Raw genomic sequence first — 19,124 nt, 5'->3', positions numbered from 1 at the left:
GGATTGCAGATTGAATTTAAAATGCAGCTCAGAATAATGGTCTTCCTGGAGCTGCAGACTGGGGTCGATTACAAACCAGGAAACATCCATTCATCTGAGATGTCTGCATATGCATGAATGCAGCTCATAGCATTCACTTTTGGTGTCTGGAGTGTTGATATGAAGATCTAAGTGGTTTGAAAGTTATATGTATTTCAAAGGAAGCATTATGAATGCATTGTAACTATAGAAATAGCAGATAAAAATGTGATGTAATGTTGGGTCAGGGAGCTTCTTTCCAGAGTGACTCCAAATACCGTCAGCTTGTATGTGCTGAATAAAGACTTTTATACTACCAACAGCTCTCTCCGGCTGCTTTCATTGACGGTCACAACATTTATTAGCAAAAAAAAAAGTTTTCTCCCCCTTAAGTTAGTTATGAGCTGTATTGCTTCTTGAAAAGGCATTGAACAGATTAAGGGAACTTTCAGAAAGAAACAGCATGGAAGGAGACCTTTTGGCTGTCAACTTGATATACAACACAATAAAATTAGCAATTATGAGGAAAGATAGCTCCCTATATCTTGCTTGTCCCAGTACTTGGAAAGATGACTTCTCTGGGTAGGACACTGTGAAAATAACAAATTGTGCTGGGAACATGAGAACTTTTTCTGTTCCAATGCTAAAGGCTTCCCCTGGTAATATCCTACATTCCAGAGCACTACTGATGGACATATTGTTGCTTATAGCAAAACCTGCTGCTGAATGATGCCTTTTTGGAAGGAATTTTGATGAATGATATAAGAGTAGCAAGTTACATTAGCAAGCTGCAAAGACATCCATATGCAAAAATAGCAAGCTATTATTTAAGTCATTGTAGAAAAAGTAGCCTACAGAACTTACCTGAGATGCAAACTGACTGTAGAAGATCAATCTTCTGCTTCTTCACATGTTGCGTGAGAATTCACTCTAAAGTGGCCACCATGGTTCTTGAGTCACAACCGTGGCTTTCTATGTTCAATTCCATTAAACCAATCCCACTGTCCTTATGTGCATAAATACCAAAGCAAGGTTGTACAAAGATAGATTCTAATGTGCAAGTGTAAATTTAATGTTAAGCTATTAGCTGCTTTTGGCAGTTTGTACATTTTGACACTAAACCAATTTAGAAATTACCATGCTGTATCTCTAAAATAAAGTTTTAAATAGATGATATTGTCTACAGTGACTGTTTCTTTTTTTAAAAAAGCCAACTCATGTTGTGCAAATTATATGCAATGGTAGCAAGAGTATTAACAATAGCCCAGTGGCCTCAATTTTTTTTCCTCTGATAATGGTAGCTGATGGGGATAATGGTAAACTTTAGGGCATCCATCTGAAACTGGAGAGATACACAACATCTTCATTTTCCTTATAACATTAAATTCAGTAAATTTCTTAGCTTGAAATAAAGAACCTAAAATACTTACTTGTTATCCAGCTGAGCAACAAATATTTTGTTCTTTTCCAATGACACAGACTGCCACTCAATACTGTTGTAATAAAGGACCATTTCTTCCATAAGAACCTCTAACTTATACAGTTCCTGCCAAGGCTGGAAAACAAAGTGGCCTGGATGACAAGCTACTGAAATGAAGACATCCATGTGCTCTCCAGGCTGTGGCAAAGCAAAAGGAGGTGGAAAAGTGTTGCTTGTAATATTTGGGGCAACCATTTTGATTGGTGCAATTCCCAATTCCTTCGCTGGGCCTTTTGGTTCAAATTCTGATGCAATGTTTGCATCACCTTTATTGCTTGGGAAACCAGAAGAACTTCGTTCGACACCCAGGTAAACGTCTTTCCTGTGCTTCCACAGATCTCCATTGGTTATTTTATGATTGATACTACGTTCTGGATTCGGGAAATTTTTTGAAGTAAACAAGTAAATGTGAACTAGTCCTTTGGCATTATCAACTTTCACAATCTGAAATATGATAAAATACAAATAATTAGTGCATATTCACAAATTCAGATTAGCCGCTTCAAGTGAAAAGGGCAACATATTCACACTTACCTTAATGCTGCAGTCAGAGCAATTTAATACAGTATCTCTAAGCCACATTACTGCATCAGGTGTCCACATGCCAATGTTAAATGTGAGGTCTGCCAAGCAGCATTTAATAGCCTAAGATAAAACAACTGACAGTCAATTTCTCAAATTCTAAAACTATAAACTACCCTTTCAACTGAAAGGGCATGTGGAAAAACATTACTTAATGTTGAGCATCGATATAGTATCAGCAAATAAAATCCAATGAAGGGAACAAACAACTTATTTTACAAATTGTTAAGAGTAGTGAAAAGCTTGGATATATTACCAGAAGCTTGGATATTGTGGTAAAATGATGAAAAAATCTGCAGATGCTGGAAATCCAAGCAACACACAGAAAATGTCAGAGAAACTCAGGCAACATCTATGGAAAAAGAGTAAAAAGACAACGTTTCGGGCTGAGACACTTCATCTTTTTTTTCCAGTCCTGATGAAGGGTCTCTGCCCGAAATGTTGACTGTTTACTCTTTTCCATAGATGCTGCTTTAGGGTAAAATGATTCCACTTGGGAGTAGAACTAGAGTTGGAGGCTATATATTTCAATATAACAATAATTATTTTCTTCTATAAAATTCCTTGTCAGAGCGTTTAAAATGTGTTGGATTAGGGTGTAGAATTGTTTTTTTTTGTAGTTTAAGTTTCCTATGCTTTGTATCTTTATATTATCACCTATATACATGTAATTGTGCAGTGAATTTTCCAGCAATTACAGTAGAGTTGTTTCTATATTTTTCTAGAAACCTTAGCTTTCTGTACCAGCTGTCATGCCACTTTAATCTGGACATTTTATAGATTAATTGCTGTCATTGAAATTAACTCTAGTCTGAGTATGAGGTGACCACAATGGCTGTTCTCTCAGCTTGTCTCGTTTGTTTTCCACCCTTGTAACACCCAATAAAACAGCTGTAAGCAATAAGTTTTATGCTTTAGTCCTGATTTCCAAAGATCCGGTGAAATCATCGGACAAAGTCAGCATGGATTTGTGAAAGGAAAATCATGTCTGACGAATCTCAGAATTTTTTGAGGATGTAACTAGTAGAGTGGATAGGGGAGAACCAGTGGATGTGGTATTTTTGGATTTTCAAAAGGCTTTTGACAAGGTCCCACACAGGAGATTAGTGTGCAAACTTAAAGCACATGGTATTGGGGGTACGGTATTGATGTGGATAGAGAATTGGTTGGCAGACAGGAAGTAAAGAGTGGGAATAAACGGGACCTTTTCAGAATGACAGGTGGTGACTAGTGGGGTACCGCAAGGCTCAGTGCTGGGACCCCAGTTGTTTACAATATATATTAATGACTTAGACGAGGGAATTAAATGCAACATCTCCAAGTTTGCGGATGACACGAAGCTGGGCGGCAGTGTTAGTTGTGTGAGGAGGATGCTAAGAGGATGCAGGGTGACTTGGATAGGTTAAGTGAGTGGGTAAATTCATGGCAGATGCAATTTAATGTGGATAAATGTGAGGTTATCCACTTTGGTGGCAAGAACAGGAAAACAGATTATTATCTGAATGGTGGCCAATTAGGAAAAGGGGAGGTGCAACGTGACCTGGGTGTCATTATACACCAGTCATTGAAAGTGGGCATGCAGGTAAAGCAGGTGGTGGAAAAGGCGAATGGTATGCTGGCATTCATGGCAAGAGGATTCAAGTACAGGAGCAGGGAGGTTCTACTGCAGTTGTACAAGGCCTTGGTGAGACCACACCTGGAGTATTGTGTGCAGTTTTGGTCCCCTAATCTAAGGAAACACATTCTTGCCATAGAGGGAGTACAAAGAAGGTTCACCAGATTGATTCCTGGGATGGCAGGACTTTCATATGAAGAAAGACTGGATCAACTAGGCTTATACTTGCTGGAATTTAGAAGATTGAGGAGGGGGACCTTACTGAAACATATAAAATTCTAAAGGGATTGGACAGGTTCAATGCAGGAAGATTGTTCCCGATGTTGGGGAAGTCCAGAACAAGGGGTCACAGTTTAAGGATAAAGGGGAAGCCTTTTAGGACCAAGATGAGGAAAAACTTCTTCACACAGAGAGTGGTGAATCTATGGAATTCTCTGCCACAGGAAACAGTTAAGGCCAGTTCATTGGCTATATTTAAGAGGGAGTTAGATATGGCCCTTATGGCTAAAGGGATCGGGGATATGGAGAGAAGGCAGGTACAGGGTTCTGAGTTGGATGATCAGCCATGATCATACTGAATGGCGGTGCAGGCTCGAAGGGGCAAATGGCCTACTCCTGCACCTGTTTTCTATGTTTCTATGAATCACAAAATCACAACCACCTGCCACAAAGAGTGGTTGAAGCAAACAGCTTTGATGCATTTAAGAATTTACTTGGAAATATGGCAGGGAACAATTAAGAGAGAAAAATACAATGGGAGGCAAATGAAGGGTAGGGCGCATCTCTTTATGAACATTAATATATGGAGAAGTTTATTGGATTAAGTACCTTGCTTCTATTCTGTAAATACACTGCACTATAGTAAAATATTTCAGAAGATTATTACCTGAGGTGGTATGGAAATGGAGTCCTTGAGAAATGGGGATGGAATTTCTCTTAGTTCTGACACAGCAACAGATGCAACTACTCCAATGTCCAAAAATATAATATCCACAACTCGAGCACCATGTACATTGGTAATCTTGAAATACACAATATTCAAATTACCATAAATATCAGCACACAAAGTTACACAAAATGCTATGAATTGTAAAAAAATCTTATTTGCTGTATCCATGCAAACCAATGTTACAGAAATGCAGTAATTTAAATATTGACTTTTTAAACTGCATTATTTCACCAAGAGCTCTTTGAAATGCCATGATGAGAACAGCGTAGTTAAGTACTTCTGTTAACAATGAATTCTCCATCCTGACTGTTCTAGGAGGACTACAGGAAGGACGTGGAAGCCACAGAAAGGGTGCAGAAGAGATTTACAAGGATGTTGCCTGGATTGGGGAGCATGCCTTATGAGAATAGGCTGAGTGAACGTGACCTTTTTTCCTTGGAGTGACGGAGGATGAGATGTGACCTGATAGAGGTGTACAAGATGATGAGAGGCATTGATCATGTGGATAGTCAGAGGCTTTTTTCCCCAGGGCTGAAATGACTAGCACAAGAGGGCACAGTTTTAAGGTGCTTGGAAGTAGATACAGAGGAAATGTCAGGAGTAAGTGTTTTTACGCAGACAGTGGTGAGTGCGTGGAATGGGCTGCTGGCGACAGTGGCGGAGGCGGATACGATAGGGTCTTTTAAGAGACTCCTGGACAGGTACATGGAGCTTAGAAAAATAGAGAGCTATGGGTAACCCTAGGTAATTTCTCAGGTAATGAGAAATTACATGTTCAGCACAGCTTTGTGGGCCAAACAGCCTGTATTGTGCTGTAGGTTTTCTATGTTTCTATGATTCCAGAGGAACCAGCAAACCTCCAGTACAAGAACAAAGCAAAAGGAGTAGGCCCTTTTTTCCTTTCAGTTTGTTCTGCTGCCAAATGACTATTTCTCTTGTATATGGTGTGAGTAAGCAATTCTACTTGGAGCCAGGATCAGTGATTGAAAGATATTAAAAAAAATCTTTGGAATTTTTTTTGCACTTAATGATGCCAATTAAATCTATAGTTCGTAACAGGTTAGGGAACAGATGATAGAAGGACATAGCAAGAAACACATTAGATTGAGTCATAGTCATACAATACAGAAACAAGCCCTTCACCCACTGACTTTTAACCACCCATTCCACATTTAACCCTTCTTTAAATTTCTCCACACATTCTCATCAATTATGCCCAGTTTCTGCCACTTACCTCCACATGAAGGGGAATTTATCACGGCATATTAAGCAAGCAATTAGGATATGGGAGAAAATGGAGCAGCTGAAAGGAACCTACATGGTCACAGGGTGAATGTGCAAATTTCATGTGGAGAACATCCAAGGTCAAGATTGACTTGAGTTTCTGGCACAGCAGAGCAGCAGATTCACTAGCTGTACCATTACACTGGCCCATTGCTGCTTGAAGACAAAGCCAGCATAGACTGGTTGGGCAATTTCTGTGTTGTAGTTCTTTTATATATCATAAAAAATATACCAATTGGCAAACTCAGAATATTCAAACAGCGAAGTAGAACAAAACTGAAGCTGGCAAATAGCAAGTCATCAACAGAAGTGACCAGTATCAAACAAAAAACATACCTAGCAGCAAATGTTACCAATTTTACACCAAATAACACAAAAAATTACATTGCTTTATAAACAAGTCCATGATCAATATTGAAAATACATTAATAGAGTAGTCTAAATAAAAATAAGTTACTTTGATACAGTCCAGCTGGCACTGTCACCATAACTAGACTGTCATGTGTAATTTTAGTCTGGAGTATGGCGAGCGGTATATGAGCCTAGGAAAAGATATACAAAATGACTCCTAGTTTATCGAAGCACCGTTGCTCAGATGAAGCCAAGTCCTTTAGCCTATTTATAATGGAGCAGTATAAATATACAAACAAAACACCTGCATAGTGTTCATATGGATTATTAGAATTCAACAGATTGACACTCAGGGATGTGTTTGCTGCTGGCCGCTATGATTGATGGCAACTGCCCACATGGTTAGAGAGGTTTGTACCCTGAGGCAAACACTATTATACAGAAGGCATTTTTTATATAAATAAGGCATATTTAGTCCACATGACCTACAGAAAAGGTTTTAAATCATTGAGGTTTAAGGGAGTTTCTTCCTTTTTGAAAAAAAACAGTAAGAGTAACACACAGACACACCCCTTTCTTTAGCTTTTCCTGTGATTGCAAAGCAGAATGCGACAGGCTGGTCAAACTGATGGAGTAAAGGCTTGAAGACCCATTATGTACAAGAAATTCTGATGAGGGTCAGGCATCATGGATCAATTAATTTCTTTCCTTTTTGGTCATTTTCTTATGCTCTGATGTTTGCTGTACTAGCATCACTGACTTAAATAAACAAATTCTTTAAGTTACTGAGGACAATAAAACTGCATCATGTGCAATAAGGTGCCCATGTCATGTCATCTGATTCTTGAGTTCTGCGATATAAACGGGGAAGAGGGGTGGTAACCAGAAACTGGAACTTCTATTCGGTATCCTTGCAGTGAGCCTGCTGTAAGGATGCTGTAGTATCTATGGTCAATTGATAAATAGCCTATTAACATTTCATTGCTCAGACACAAGTAATACACATGAATGGCCTTTAGGAATCGTAACCCAAATTAATACATGATATTAAGAGGGAAAGGGTAGTATTTGAAAATGGTACTAAATAACTTCTGCTACTTTCCAGATTTAATATTGAAGAGAAAAATCAAAGATCTAGATATATATTAACTGACATAATTTACCTCTACTCGTGCCCACTTTCCTCGCCATCGTGCTAAACAACGCTTACCACAAAAAGGTAATGAGACGAAATATTCTGATGTGAGTTGCTGTAATTAAACAAGGCCAGAAAATTTAACTTACAATTTTGGAAAAGTAATTCAAAGATAACCCATTTCATATAACTCGCAGTACAAATTATCCAATGAAATATACCTATTTACTCACATGTGCAGTCTCAGTTACATATCTTTTAAGCAAATTAAAATATTGATATTATTTAAACTACGAAAATGGAAAAAAATTTAAAAACCAAGCCTTTGGATACAAACGAAACCCTTAGCACAATCTTTTCATTTCCTTCTCCATGCATTGAGTAGTTTGGGAATTTGAATTCCTGCACCGAAGTCTGGTAGCATTAGTAGACAGACATACAGCAAAGGTGTAAAACATGTAAATTGAAAGTGAGTAGATTAGCTCCACTTTGACAATTTAATTGAGTTATTGCCATATCACTTATCAAAGAGTACACCAGAACAAGGGGTACTCTACAATCAATCGATGATGCCAAAAAAAAGAGTCAACTTTACGTCAACATCTATTTTAAAAACCAAGCATCAGCTTAGCAAGTGACAACAATGACAATGGAAACTGATCGATGCTACTTGTCTGATTTTGGCCAGGATTGTTTAAGTGACAAGGACTACACAAATATAAGCCAACCAACATTTGATTGCTTAGCCCAATTTGAATGAAAAAACTCTAAAACAGATGCATTAGTTGGAAATATATTGACTGACAAACAAATGTACAGAAAATGTTGGATGCTGCAGCACAGCAACATTAATTTACAGGAATAAGGGTGAACAATTTCTAAAAATCAATGTTCACTATGTATTTGGGAGAGGATGTGAAAGAGGCTCATGTCCTATTCTTTGAAATAGAAACGAGCAATCAACATCCCCAAATGAAGTAACAATAAATAGTAACCTTCTGGCTCCATTTGGAAATTGGATCAAAATAATTTATAATGGCTAGAGGACAGGATAGTTGAAAGTGTAGTTGAAAGCTGGTGGAAAAGGTAGAATTTTTAAAGAAAATGATTATTCAGTTATATAGACCGGATGGATAGTCTTGGTTTAATCCTGCTCTTCTCTGCGGAAGTAGCTGCAAAATGGGAAAGCAGAGGTGTTACTCTTTCTGCAATTCCTTGAGTGAATTGTGAAGAGATGGAAGCAGCATGAATCAGAATTCCCCTCCTTAAATCAATGCTTTCTGCAAATTGCTAATGTCTGGTATACCATAATAACTTCCCTCCATAAGTACTGTAAACCATGTGTGTCTTCTCAAAAAGGTGACAGAGTGGAAGATAACACATCTGATCAATTAGATGCATGATATTCCACAGCAATATTTCCAAAAAGAAACTAAATGGCTGGAAGGGCCCACACCATGCTGTATCTCAAAAATAAAATAAAATTAATAAAACCTCTTTCCCTGCAATATAATGAAGGAAATGAGAAAGGTCAGGTGAAGCCACAGCATTAAAGGATGTGTTTGAACTGGTTTCCATCTAAAATTTAAAAAAAGTTTTCTCTTTCCATATTTTGTTGAGTTTTTCCAGTAATATTCTTTACATACAAAACCGGTTACATTTTAAAATCCTGTTTAATTAGGAATTCTGAAAATCCATTCCTGGAATTTTGCCTTTGTAAATATTATACACATTCATAAAACAAGATGCTTTGAAGCCAAAATCATGGTTTTTGAAGTATAATAATGTCAAGGTACTAATACAAATTGGAAGTGTTTACTTTCTGAATATTAATTTCTGCAGCTGGAGAATGCAGCGTGCGGCAGTAGACCAGGTTGCACTCAGGTGATCAACATGATACCTGGCATGAATGATTTATTGCCAGCTTCCTTTTGAGTTTTGCACTGATATGGGGGCAGCTCTCTCCATCACATTCTCTTGAATGCTTAATAGAGAAAATTTTTATCCACCCTCACCACCTGGGACATGCTCTTTTCTCATTAATACTATCAGGGAGGTGGTACAGAAGCCAGAAGACTCACACTCAAAGCTTTAGGAACAAGTTCTTCCCCTCCATCAGATTTCTGAATGGTCCATGAATCCATGAAAACTAGCTCACTATTCCCATTCTGCACTATTGACTTACTTACTTACTGACTTATTGATATATTGTAAATTATAGTAACTTGTGTCTTGCACTGTACTGCTACTGCAAAATGATAAAATTTCAGGACATATCAATGATAACAAACCTGATTCTGAAACAAGTTACTGGAGTGAATGATACACACTAAAAGTGAAAATGCTAATTGGACACGATGCAAATTCAGAATCTAAATATTGTAATACACAATCAGCAAGTATGGGATATATTTGATATCCTATGAACAAGCTGACCTGGTAATGCTCAAGCAAGGATGAAGAGCCTTTATCGTGGCATGGTCCCAAACACTGCACAAAAATATAAATACTATTTAATTTTTCCTGTCAATAAAAACAAACTGATTACTAATACGTTATGTATTTCTACCTATAGAGGAAATAAAACCAGAAGGCAAGATTCCCCCTAGAAGTACTGGAGCTGAAACATGTCAGGGACAAATAAGATGTGTGATGCCTGTTCTTTATCAAGTGCTGAGGGAAAAAAAACCCTCAAAATAAGTGAATAACAATGTTTTTGAAAGAATGCAATGCTTCCCTACTCATGGTGTGCAAAAGCAACTTTGCAGTCAAGTCTGCCCAACTTTAAATGTATGGATAGAAATTACAATGGACATTTACAAAATGGAGAAGATAACAGCATCTGTTAATCATAGGTTGGAACAATTTGATTCATACTGGGAAAAATGGTTTAACTACTTAACACCTCATAGACCTGATTTTATTCTCACAAGTCAATGAATATGTTATAAAAAAAGATCATTCCCTACTTTGTACATAGTTTTCTTCTTTCGATTGTTCTCTCTTTCCTCTCCTTTCTTTCAGGGTATATCTCAGATAAATATTATGTAGGGATTTGTGACAAATATGATTATATGATATATAAGTACAATATCTCAAATACATCTTATGGAAATGTTTGTTTGATGATGAACTTCAATAAAAAATAAATTACAAAAAAGGAATGAAACGAAACTAAACTATGGAGCAGACAATGACGGTACAACAGAAACGATGTTAACAAATGAGAAAGAACAAGCTACAGATGACAAGGGTGGTTGTCAGTACAAGCAGAATAGAAGAACATTTTAAACACAAAATGTGACTGATTGACGAGCCTATATTTCCTTTAAAAAAGTTCATAATTACATCTAGAATTCATGTTAAATACTTGAATCAAGCTCATAGCAGCAAAGCAATCCTTATTTTCACACATTCATAATATATTTCATATACTCAAGTGTTTAAAAGTGAAACATACACGGTAGTTGAAATATTGTTCAACTTTTTCAAGTAAGGCACTGAGCTGGTTCCAACCCTTTGAAGGTACTTGACAGTAGATGGTCCCATCTGAACAGACATTGGTAACTACCACATTAAGGTACACACCATTTTCCTGTAACAGAAATTCAGAACAATTTAAATTATCAAGGCTTTGAATTAATTTGCATGAATTAAAATACTCAGCAGTAAACATTGTCTTCATGGCATAGTTTTTTTGATCTTTCTGATCTACATTTAATTTTTAGCTGCAACACTCAAAAACAATATGCACTTGAATTTTATTTCATTCCTAAACATCCAAACGTTAATAATCAAAACTATGGAATGTTTTTTGCAACACCAGCAGTATATCATTAAGTACCTGTTGGTGACAGTGTTACGTCAAGTCAGGGTCATACCCTGATCTGGATATAATAATCAATTAAAATGTTCATATATGGTCTCCTTTCAAATTATGAAAGAGAAAAGGAGAAAACAAAACACTGGAGAATCAACAAAGGTGAAAAAGTGGAAAGAAATGGGATTGGAATCGGGAAGATGGAGTAGGATGAGGTGGGATGAAGAAATTACAGAAATGACAAGAAATAAGAGGAAAGGAAGATACCAAGTTAGATAATATACTTAGGCACTTTGAAATACAATCGTGTACATCTAGAGAAAGGTCATTATTAAAGTGAGTGAAAGTAGAATGCAAGGTCTGAGAAGGACAAAGATTGTCTTTTTGAGCAATACAGAAAATATAAACATTCTATCTTTTTGTGACACTGTTTGAAATGTAGGACTTGAGCTCCAATAAGAAAAATCAAAGAGTTTACCTTCAAATTCACTTCAAGTGCCTTGTCATACAAAGCCTTCAGACATGCAGCATTGATATTAAAATCATCATCCCCTGAAGTATCATACAAAAGAACAAGTGGAATCTCACTCCTTTCTAAGATTTCCATCAGCAATATCTTTCCACTGGCTAAGTGTTCAAAAGATTCCAACACACATGGCTCTTTGCAGAATGCTTCAAGACCTAAAACACAAATAAATGCTACTTTAACTAATCTTGTATCCACAAACATATCTTCACTAAAAATTAATTGCATTTCATAAGTGAACTCTTCCAGCATTTTTATGCTAAAGGTTACATTTGAACTCTATTTCACTTCTAGAGCCCACACACAAAATGCTAGAGGAACTCAGCAGGTCAGGTAGCATCAATGGAGAGGAATAAACAGTCGACGTTTCGGACTGAGACCTTGGTCCGGGTGAAGAGTCTTAGCAGGAAACTCCATAGATGCCACCTGACCTCCTGAGTTCCTCCAACATTTTGTGTGCATTGCTCTGGATTTGCAGTGTCTGCGGAATCTCTTGTGTTTGTTTTGCTTCTACAAGCCTCTATACGCAAAGGGTTGAAAATGTTTACTCGTGTAATAAGTCCATAGAAAAAAAAGAGGAGAAATAATCTGCAAACAACAGAAATTCTGCAGATGCTGGAAATTCAAGCAGCACACATCAAAGTTGCTGGTGAACGCAGCAGGCCAGGCAGCATCTCTAGAAAGAGGTGCAGTCGACGTTTCAGGCCGAGACCCTTCGTCAGGACTAACTGAAGGAAGAGTTAGTAAGAGATTTGAAAGTGGGAGGGGGAGGGGGAGATCCAAAATGATAGGAAAAGACAGGAGGGGGAGGGATGGAGCCAAGAGCTGGACAGGAGATTGGCAAAAGGGATACGAGAGGATCATGGGACAGGAGGTCCGGGAAGAAAGATGGGGGGGGGGAACCCAGAGGATGGGCAAGGGGTATATTCAGAGGGACAGAGGGAGAAAAAGAATGTGTGTATAAAAATAAATAACAGATGGGGTACGAGGGGGAGGTGGGGCATTAGCAGAAGTTAGAGAAGTCAATGTTCATGCCATCAGGTTGGAGGCTACCCAGACGGAATATAAGGTGTTGTTCCTCCAACCTGAGTGTGGCTTCATCTTTACAGTAGAGGAGACCATGGATAGACATATCAGAAGGGGAATGGGATGTGGAATTAAAATGTGTGGCCACTGGGAGATCCTGCTTACACCGTGGATAGACATGTCAGAATGGGAATGGGATGTGGAATTAAAATGAGTGGCCACTGGGAGATTGCCGTGGATAGACATGTCAGAATGGGAATGGTAAGCAGGATCTCTCAGTGGCCACACATTTTAATTCCACATCCCATTCTGACATGTCTATCCACGGCCTCCTCTACTGTAAAGATGAAGCCACACTCAGGTTGGAGGAACAACACCTTATATTCCGTCTGGGTAGCCTCCAACCTGATGGCATGAACATTGATTTCTCTAACTTCTGTTAATGCCCCACCTCCCCCTCGTACCCCATCTGTTACTCATTTTTATGCACACATTCTTTCTCTCACTCTCCTTTTTCCCCCTCTGTCCCTCTGAATATACCCCTTGCCCATCCTCTGGGTCACCCCCCCCCGTCTTTCTTCCCCGACCTCCTGTCCCATGATCCTCTCGTATCCCCTTTTGCCTATCACCTGTCCAGCTCTTGGCTCTATCCCTCCCCCTCCTGTCTTCTCCTATCATTTTGGATCTCCCCCTCCCCCTCCCACTTTCAAATCTCTTACTCACTCTTCCTTCAGTTAGTCCTGACGAAGGGTCTTGGCCTGAAACGTCGACTGTACCTCTTCCTACAGATGCTGCCTGGCCTGCTGCGTTCACCAGCAACTTTGATGTGTGTTGTTGGAGAAATAATCTGGCTATGGCAGCAATTCATTTGTCTATTTCCAAGCAAGTGCACTGCAATCCTCGTTTACAATGGGGTCTGTACATTGAAAAATGCAGCCTAGGTATATTGCAGAGCACCTGTGCTGAGTTTGCAGGAATAATCCACAGTTTCAGGTTGTCTGCCAGTTTCATTCATTATTCCCTCTCACTCTGACCTATCCAGCCTCCTGTATTATAACCACGAGGACCAAAACTAAAAGATCAAGGAACAATTGTTTGCCTTGGTTTTTTGCAACCTGCAGGTCCTCCCTTAGATAACTCAGTTTGTAACAGGACTGGCTAGTTTTGCCTACTGGGCATGTCCCAGTAGATCAGACAGTATATATACCAGACATTATAACATGTTCAACACAATACACAGAGCTTAGCTGCATTTTAACAGCCACATTATTTCACCTATCAGAGAAATCCCCTTTGCAGCATCTAATGTCCTGTACTCTATTCTGTACTCCCGACACCAGCTTCTTTTTTAGTTCTGATGAAAGGTCTCAGGCCTGAAACACTAAACTTCATTTTTCATGGATGCTGTCTGACCTGCCACATTTTCAACATTATTTTTTATTAGAATGTTATTTAATAATGTTATATATACATACATATGTACACACACATATACACATACACACATATGTGTGCACATATGTGTATATACACACACACATATGTCACCATATATAATCCTGAGATTCATATGGCAGCAGGTGATTTTAGGTTTACAGTGTATAATGCTACAATATCCTGCACAGATTCTTAATAAAGTTTGTTTCTTGGCTTAAATTGTGATAACACAAAAGGTATAAGAGTTGTCAGTTTAAAACCTGTGACTCACTTTTGTCTGGGAAGTTAACTGAGAAATTGCATGTTTAAACATCCTTAGATACTTTAAGAATTGCATGAATTCCTACAGCTCCTTTTACGTACATCATTGAACTTTCTACTTATCATGGTGGCAGAGCTAGTGCAGCTGCTGCATTGGCTCCCTTCAGATGCTCTGGTTTCTTCCAGTATTAAAGGGTATGGAAGTTAGTAGGCTAATGAAATTGCCCCTAGTGTGTGTGAGTGAGTGGCAAAATCTGGAGTGAGTTGATGGGTAATATGGGATTTGTATAGGATTAGTATAAATGGGTGGTTGATGGTCGGCATATGGTATTCAAACATCTTAAATTATTGACTGATTCGAGTCTGTATTAATTGTCTGCATTTTCTGCCTAAACACAGAGTTGTAAACTTTTATCTACTTAACCAAAGTCCTGCTTTCTGTTAAGCTGTTCTGTGAACCCAGGGTACCTGTACTGTGCCTTCAAATCTGATGAGGGAAATGGACAATTTTTTTTTAAAAAAACACATTAATTAGAAAACTCTAGGAAGAGGTACAGTGGATGTTTCAGGCTGAGACCCTTCGTCAGGACAAAGGATCTCGGCCTGAAACGTCGACTGTACCTCTTCCTAGAGATGCTGCCTGGCCTGCTGCGTTCAACAGCAACTTTGATGTGTGTTGCTTGAATTTCCAGCATCGGTAGAATTCCTCGTGTTTGCGTTAATTAGAAAACTGTCCACTGAACCTGTCACAAGTCCTGAAAGCCCACTGAATTCAGAAACAATAGGTTTAAATAATATATTAATCCCAATGGGACCCCACTGGCAATGATCCATCATACATAAAAGTCTTCAATTTTCACTCTATTCTTCCTGCTACTCAGTTAATTTTAGTTCCAATTTGCCACTATCCCTTGGATCGCAAATTTTCTGATCAACCTATCAACTATGACCTTGTAATCAACTCTCTTTACCATCTCCAGGAAAAATGCAATGAAGTCAGACAAAACCTCCTATTAATAAATACATGCCAATTCTTTTCTTTCAAAATGGAGATTTATACAGTTATTAGAATTAATTCCAATAAAAACAAACTTTAAACACATTGGCCTATATCTATTCAATTTATCTTTTTTTTAAAAACGAGGGTTTTCCAGTAAGATAGTGGCTGCTCAGACGTGTGGCTTCTACGGGCTCAACCAAAGGTGTTATTGTCTCTTTAAAATGCATTTCTTTTTACAAAGCAAGACTCTGCTGGAGATTAAGATCTTAAAGTACTATAGATCTCCTCCATCAGCGAGTTGCGCGATGGCGGAGAAACCGAAGGAGCTGGACTTGCTGTGGAGTGTGCTGCTGCCTGTGTCAGAGAGATGTTGGAGTGGGTGCATGGAGGAGGTGTGCTGTCTAACAGCAAGTGATCTGTTTAGGCACTTTTCTTGTGATCGCAAGACCCTGTTGGACATTGTTAACGGTTAATGTGGAATGCTGCAAGTCTGATTCACTGCTTTATTGGCAAACAGTGACAGCAGATTGTCGATGCTGCCCTCTAGTGTTTGCTCAGCAGAAGACAAGGTGCACTGTGTGCAACTGCTGACTGCTACAACATTCATGGACTCAGGGATCTGGATTGAACTTTTTATGTGATTGTATTTTACCACTGTCTTATGAGCTATGTGTGCCTTGTGCTGTGAAGACCATTGGTACTGTGTTTTGGAGCTTAGCTCGTAGTAACACTGTTTCGTTTGGCTGTATTCATGGGTACTCAAGTATCGTTGAATGACAATTAAACTTGATGTTGTTAAATTGTAAATATAGCCTTATAGGAAATTTATTAATAGTTTTGTGTTTTTGAATGCAAACATGAAATACATTACAAGCACTCAATTCCAAATGCAGCTTTGAAAGCCAATAAATCAAGGCTCACAAGGTATCAAAGTCACTATAGGGAGTAAAAGCCTGTTCTTTACACTGAAATGCCTCCTTCTTCACTGATTCTTGTACAAAGACTGGGAGACAGCCTCTCAGCAGAAAACTTTGCCTGGTGTTTTACTCCAACTAAGGGTAGCTGGCTATTCAGTGGAAGAGTCTGCTTGTTAATTTGAAGCTGTGTTTTTATACTTATTGTTCCTGCAGATCAGCAAATCATATGATGTACTGACTTTAACGATGTTGATGTTGGGTTAATTTTAAAATCCTGCCAGCAAGAATTCGCTGCTGCATGTTTAGGGACCGATTAAGTGTATATTCCAGTGCTACAGGCTGGCTAGGCTAACCCCAACAGATTCAAATTTCTCATTATAACAACAGAGCAAGTCATTTATGTTACTTTGTTATGAAAAGCACACATCCTCAGGGATGTGTGCTTAGCCCACTGCTCTACTCTCTCTATACCTGAGACTGTGTAGCTAGGCATCACAGCTCAAATACAATCTATAAATTTGCTTCCGATACAAACATTGTTGCCAGAGTTTCAGATGGTGACGAGAGGGTGTACAGAAGCTAGTTGAGTTGTGTTGCAGCAATAACCTTACACTCAACATCAGTAAGACTAAGAAACTGAATGTGGACTTCAGAAAGGGTGAGTCAGGGAACACATACCAGTCTTCATTGAGGGATCAGAGTTGGAAGGGTGAGCAATTTCAAGTTCCTGGGTGTCAATATCTCTGAGGATCCAACCTGGACCCAAAATATTGATGCAGCTACAAAGGTACAACAGCACTATATTTCATTAGGAGTTTGAGAAGATTTGGTAGGTCACCAAAAACACTTGAAAATTTCTACAGATGTACTGTGGAGAACATTCTAACTGGCTGCATCACTGTCTGGTGGGGCAGTGGGGAGTGGGGGTAATGCACAGAATCAAAGCAAGCTGCAGAAAGTTGTAAACTTAGTCAGATCCTTCACGAGCACTAGCTTCCGTAGTATTCAGGATATCTTCAAGGAGTGATGCCTCAAAAAGGGTGCATCCTTCATTAAGCACCCCCATCACCCAGGTCATGCCTTGCTCTCATTGTTACCATCAGGAAGGAGGTACAGAAGCGTAACGCATACACTCAACGATACAGGAGCAGCTTCTTCCACTCTGCCATCTAACTTCTGAATGGACATTGAACCCATGAACACTACCTCAGAGAGAGACACACACACACACACACGCAGGTCAACTCTGAGTGATTATGCAGAAAGTTTGAAGTTAATAACTCATCTCCTTCTACCTTAGGCCACAAACTTCTCAATCCCTCCTGATGAGTTAACAACTTCAAACTTTCTGCATAATTACTCAAAGAGTTGAACTGTATGTGCATGTAACGAGAGCTGTATAACTCATCTCCTTCTACCTTAGGCCAGAAACTTATCAATCACCCCTGCTGTGGACACTTTCTGGAGGTCCAAGATCCGTATGCTCCACGATCGCTGGACTAAGTGTGTAAATGTAGGAACAGACTATGTTGAAAAATAAATGTGCTAGGTTTTCTAAAATTGACTCCTTCTACCGTAGGCCACGAACTTATCAATCACCTCTCGTAAGAACGTGATAGTAGATGATTATAACTTTCCACATTTTGACTGGGACTCCTTTACAATGAAAGGACTGGATGGGATAGAGATTGTTAAATGTGTTCAGAAAAGCTTCCTTAATTTATAGAGCCTTCAACTAGGGAGATTACGATACTAGGTCCATATTAAGGAATGAGACAGGGCAGGTGACAGATGTGTATACAAAAGTACTTTGGATCTAATGAATATCATTTAATTAGTTTCAAAGTAATTATGGTCCTCAGGTTGAGATTTCAAATTGGAGGAAGACCAGTTTTGATGGTATCAGAAAGGATCTGGCAGGTGTGGATTGGAACAGGTTTTTTTGGCAAAGGTGTGCTTGCGAGGTGAGAGGTCTTGAAAAGTGAAATACCAAAAGTAAACAGTTGGAATAAAATGCAAGGCTGGCAGAAGTAGGAAACCTACGTTTGAGGGATATTGAAGCCTTGGTTAGGAGGCACAGAGCAAGAGGAAAAAAAAATCAGGCACTGGAGGAGTATATTAAAAAATGGAAGCCAACATACAAGAGGGAAATCAGGAGGACTAAAAGAATGCATGAGTTGGCACTGACAGACACAGTGAAGTAGAATCCCAAAGGACCCTACAGATATATGAAAAGCAAAAAGATAGGAAGGGACAAAATTGATCCACTTTAAGATCAGCATGGTTATCAATGCATGGAGCCCAAATAGATGGGGTGGAGAGGAGATATTAAATTGATTTTTTTTACATCAGTATTAAATAGGGAGGTGGACAGAGAGTCGACAGAACTGAGGCAAAACAGTAGTGAAGTGATGGACCTTACAGAAGAGGAGGAGCTTGCTGTCTTGAGACAAATTAGCGTAGTTAAGTCCCCAGGGCCTGACAATATGTTCCCTTATACTCTGTGGGAAGCTAGTGAAAAACGTTGAAGGGCCCTGGCAGAGGTATTAACCAGAGGTCAGATGACAAGATAGCAAGTAATAGGTAAATTATTGGAAGGTATTAAAGGAATAGATAAAAAAGTATATGGATAGACAGGGCCTGCTCGAGAATAGTAAATATGGCTTGTATGTGGTAGATCATGTCTGGCCTTTCTCAGAGGGGTTTTCAAGAAGGTTACCAGG

At 38.9% G+C, this 19,124-nt stretch overlaps 1 protein-coding gene across 2 annotated transcripts in view; it reads right to left on the bottom strand.

Moving 5' to 3' along the window:
- Nucleotides 1-19,124, bottom strand: part of LOC134357442 (tudor domain-containing protein 7-like) — a 126,981-nt gene that overhangs the window by 14,950 nt on the left and 92,907 nt on the right. For both annotated transcript variants that reach the window (XM_063069026.1, XM_063069027.1), the window contains exons 10-15: nt 11,713-11,915; nt 10,875-11,009; nt 7,443-7,529; nt 4,582-4,716; nt 2,033-2,143; nt 1,449-1,942 (exon numbers count right to left, since the gene is read on the bottom strand). In XM_063069026.1, coding sequence (XP_062925096.1) covers nt 1,449-1,942; nt 2,033-2,143; nt 4,582-4,716; nt 7,443-7,529; nt 10,875-11,009; nt 11,713-11,915 — 1,165 coding nt within the window. The remainder of the gene's footprint in view (nt 1-1,448; nt 1,943-2,032; nt 2,144-4,581; nt 4,717-7,442; nt 7,530-10,874; nt 11,010-11,712; nt 11,916-19,124) is intronic.

Source organism: Mobula hypostoma, chromosome 16 (genome assembly GCF_963921235.1).
Source record: "Mobula hypostoma chromosome 16, sMobHyp1.1, whole genome shotgun sequence".
Lineage (NCBI taxonomy): Eukaryota > Metazoa > Chordata > Chondrichthyes > Myliobatiformes > Myliobatidae > Mobula > Mobula hypostoma.
The sequence above is the reverse complement of the archived record's forward strand: the minus strand, read 5'-3'. Positions and strand labels throughout refer to the sequence as shown.